The 3899-nt window shown below is 33.0% G+C and overlaps 1 protein-coding gene across 1 annotated transcript; it reads right to left on the minus strand.

Annotated features, from left to right (window-relative positions):
* Positions 1-252: 252 nt before the first annotated feature.
* Positions 253-2351, minus strand: LOC130718378 (sec-independent protein translocase protein TATA, chloroplastic-like). Its single transcript, XM_057568963.1, is given in 3 exon segments — positions 253-724; positions 1912-2085; positions 2087-2351. Coding segments are annotated over 3 exon segments (423 nt in total). The 5' UTR covers positions 2216-2351; the 3' UTR covers positions 253-604.
* Between the last annotated feature and the right edge of the window lie 1548 nt (positions 2352-3899).

Below are 3899 nucleotides of genomic sequence, written 5' to 3' on the forward strand. Positions count from 1 at the left end.
TGTGACCTGAGAGCTATTATTTGATAGTGAATTGACTCTTGGATTGGTATCCTCCAGATGTAGGTGATGTTGCACCGAATTGGGTTAACAATTCTCTGTGTTTTTTAGTGATTTATTGTTGCTACTTTGCTGTTTCTACTGTATTAAACGTTGTGGCTTAATTTCTGTACTGTTGTGCAATTGTCGAACCGATTGTCCCAACATCGCGTTCGACATATGTCTTGTGCGAGAACCAGAATTTCACAACCAATAGATTTCACAACCCCATTTTCAGATTTTCAAGTTCCGAATTATTTCAGAATCTTAGATTCCGAAATTAATTCGTGATTTGTAGTGCAAAATACATGTAACATCCCATTTTTTAGTGAAAAAATGCTTCGGAAACCTTATTTCCGAAATATTTCGAAAACTAAGTTTCCGTAAGTGAGGTGGCATTTCTAATGAGTGGGGTGTCAAATCTAATGATCCTCCCGAAATGGAAACTATTAAACTAACAGATTTCTGATTACAACTATAGAATAATATCTAGTCCTTCTTTTAAATGCATAACGCCGTCTTAAAATCTTGCCAAGATATGTCTACTAACTTCGCACATTTCTGCATCTCATACACTATCCTTAATCTCTTGCTCCCCCTGTTCCCTTGTAGCAGTTGGGTTCTCAACAAGGGTCTCTTCCGAGGAATTAGGCTCCTTTTTAATCTCGGACTCAAACTCCTTTGCTGCCTACAAGATTTCAAAATTAAGCATTGAGAAAAATATTTAACCGGGCCGTGGCATTATGTTAATACTGATTTCCAAAGAATTTTGACCATCACTGAGCACAATGAAATCCAAATTGAACAGTTTACAACAAAGCTATGAAATAATACAACAGCCAATATGCCATTTTCCTCATGTAAAGGTCTCTTTCATATTTTAGATCCTCTTTAGTTTCTTGAATCACCTTGTTTTGTTTCTTCCTCCCATTTTTTTGTTTATCATTCACTTTAAGCATTTAAGTATTGAACCAGGTGCCTATGCAAAGTTATAAACACAACTTCTCTCTGTGTGCAACAGAGTGGCATGGAAAGCCTAAACAGTGACTACTCCAACTAACATCTTCAGCTTAGTTTTTACAATCAATTTCATGTGAATCAGATAAGAAATGTACATTATAAGTGTAAACACACATAAAGTCAAGATGTTATATTAAGGTTTTACATTTAAATTGTCTTCACTTACACTTGAATTTGGCATAATTCCTCAATGTACATTATAAGTGTAAACAGATAAGAAATGTACATTATAAGTGTAAACACACATTAACCTATTTTTAACCAATGTGTGTTTGATCACTTACACTTGAATTTGGCATAATTCCTCAATCCAATCTCACCTTAACCCACTATAACAGGAAACATGTTAAAGCAGTAAAACACCATACAGGGAAATTTGGGTCTAAACTATTAGTAAACCACAATTCTCACTTTAAGGTTTTATGAAAATTGGTTTATTACTTAACATCAAAGTCTCTATGATCAAGTGGTACGACCATTGTTGCCCTCATGCTTCTATTAAACACAAATACTTAATTTTAGCACAAAGTAGACTTAATTTGTGCATTATTCACACTTCAAACTCAAATGAGCTCTTATGTTGAGAAATCGTCCAAGAAATATATAAAATGATTTGTATGATTATATCTATTCACCCAACAGCTAAACTTCTAGTGAACTCTATGTTTTTTAATGAGTTCCATACCTAGTCATTGGCAAGGCAGCTATGTTTTTCCAAGATATTTTCATCAATGTGGTGCTAATTGAATAAGATAACACTAGAATGAAATATTATGATAGGAAGTTGCTTCCTCAAAGATGATATCATGTTACAATTAAAAATGGGCAAAGCAAAAGGAGTGTAATCTAGGGAACCTGTTGGAAGTTCTTCAGTGTTTTGCCAATATTGCGACCCACTTCAGGCAACTTCTTGGGTCCAAAAACAAGGGCAGCAACTCCTGCAATAACTACTAGCTCCGGCACGCCGAGCCCGAACAAGGCATTGCAAGTGAGACCCTTGGTTCTTCTTGTTCTGGTTTTAGCTTTCCTCAAGAGTAGCTAGTGAGGTGCTGTTAGAATTTGCAGCCAAGAAGGACAATGTGGAAGAAGATAAAGAGAAAGGAAGTCTTGGAGTTAGTACTGAAGATGAAGAAGAAAATGAAAGGGTCATCATCTCCATGATGATGGAGTTGTTCTATCTATTTTCTGGGTTCTGCTATAGGAGATTAGATAACATTATCATCACCAAGATTATTGTTTCAGAAACAGGGTCAGGTTGGGGATGGGGTGGGACTCTGTACTGAGTTTTCAGTGGTTCACCCAATATCTTTTGTGATTACGCAGCAAAATATTGATAACTCTAATATTTTTCATTGTTTTTTTTGTTTGTTTTGTTCAAATGCTTAATTCTGTTGTTCAATTTTTTTTTCTTGTAAGTTCATATCCATTAAACTCATTAAATAATTAATAATTTATATCCACATAATAAATATGTTAATAATTTTAATATTTTGAAGGTAGTAATTTGAACATTTGATCTTCTAAGCCTTACTTATTTTTATTTAATTTTATACTATCTTCCCTTTATATTTTAAAAATATTAAAAAAAAATTATTTAAGTACTTATGTTTTAAATAATTTAAAGAATTTTTTAAAATAAGAATGTTAAATACATAGTATTTAAATGAACATTAAACAACCAATAATGTATTGGTCAAATAGCAAGCAAAAATGTTTAATTAGCAACCAATAATGCTTTCATGCTAAACTATAGTGATTAGTCAATTAATCTAAGTATGTATATACTTACACCAACATATGTCATTTCTAAAAAAACTATATGCAAACCACATTACAACACTTAATGCTAGCAAAACTGACAAATTGATGAGCATGAACAGTACGTTCTTTGTTTTAACTTGTGTCTGTAGAGAAATTCAGGAAAAAGCGGATGCACGCACACTCACACATAAGTTAATCATGATCACTATCTAGTTTCGTTTGCTTTTTTTTTTCATTTTTACGTACGTGGTTCTTTGTTACTTAATGATGGGAATAAACTGTACACTCTTAATTTTAATAACTTGTTTCTGCACATAAATTAATTAAGAAAAACATTTATTATTATTAATTATATAAAGTAAATTTGACATAGATAGAATCTAATTGAAATTTTGACTTACTATAATGCTTAGAGGTGCTACAAACACACTCGTTGAAATAAAGATACAAAACCATTCAAGGACTCGACACGAAGGAACCTCGTATGCTAAAATGTGTGATGAAGAAGATCATCGCAAAGGCGCCCATGTTCTTTGTCACAAACAGTTTAGTTGTTAAGTTTTGACAACAATTAAAAATTAGTTAATTTGGGTGTAAAATTTAATTTCATATATGAAAGATTAATATAGTGATATTTTGTTGTACCATGGCATGTTGGTTGGAATTGATCAGAAAGATCATAATGTAGATGATATCTATAAAACATCATGTGCATCAGAAGAAGGGTCGTGGAGAAGAAGGTTGAAGGGAAAAAGAATTTGGAGGAGTAAGAAGGGTCGGCCCAAGGCCTACCCAAGGCCTATGCGGTGCTTTTGGTCCCAAAAGAAAATTACTAAATTAAAAAGACATCATATTCATGTGATAAGTCAAATAGTCATTTTGTAAAGAACACCTCAAATAAAAATTAAGGCCTTAGTTCAAAAAACTAAGCTCATGAAAAGAAAAGAAAAATACTTCATCCCACGTTTGACTAGTCTGGAAAACGTTTGGTTTCCCCAGTTCCTTGATTAATTGAACAAAACTCCATGGAAAATTGAGCAGACGACAATGACAACAACAAAACTCTATCTCAATCCCACGTT

Source organism: Lotus japonicus, chromosome 5, assembly GCF_012489685.1.
Source record: "Lotus japonicus ecotype B-129 chromosome 5, LjGifu_v1.2".
Taxonomy (NCBI): Eukaryota; Viridiplantae; Streptophyta; class Magnoliopsida; order Fabales; family Fabaceae; genus Lotus; species Lotus japonicus.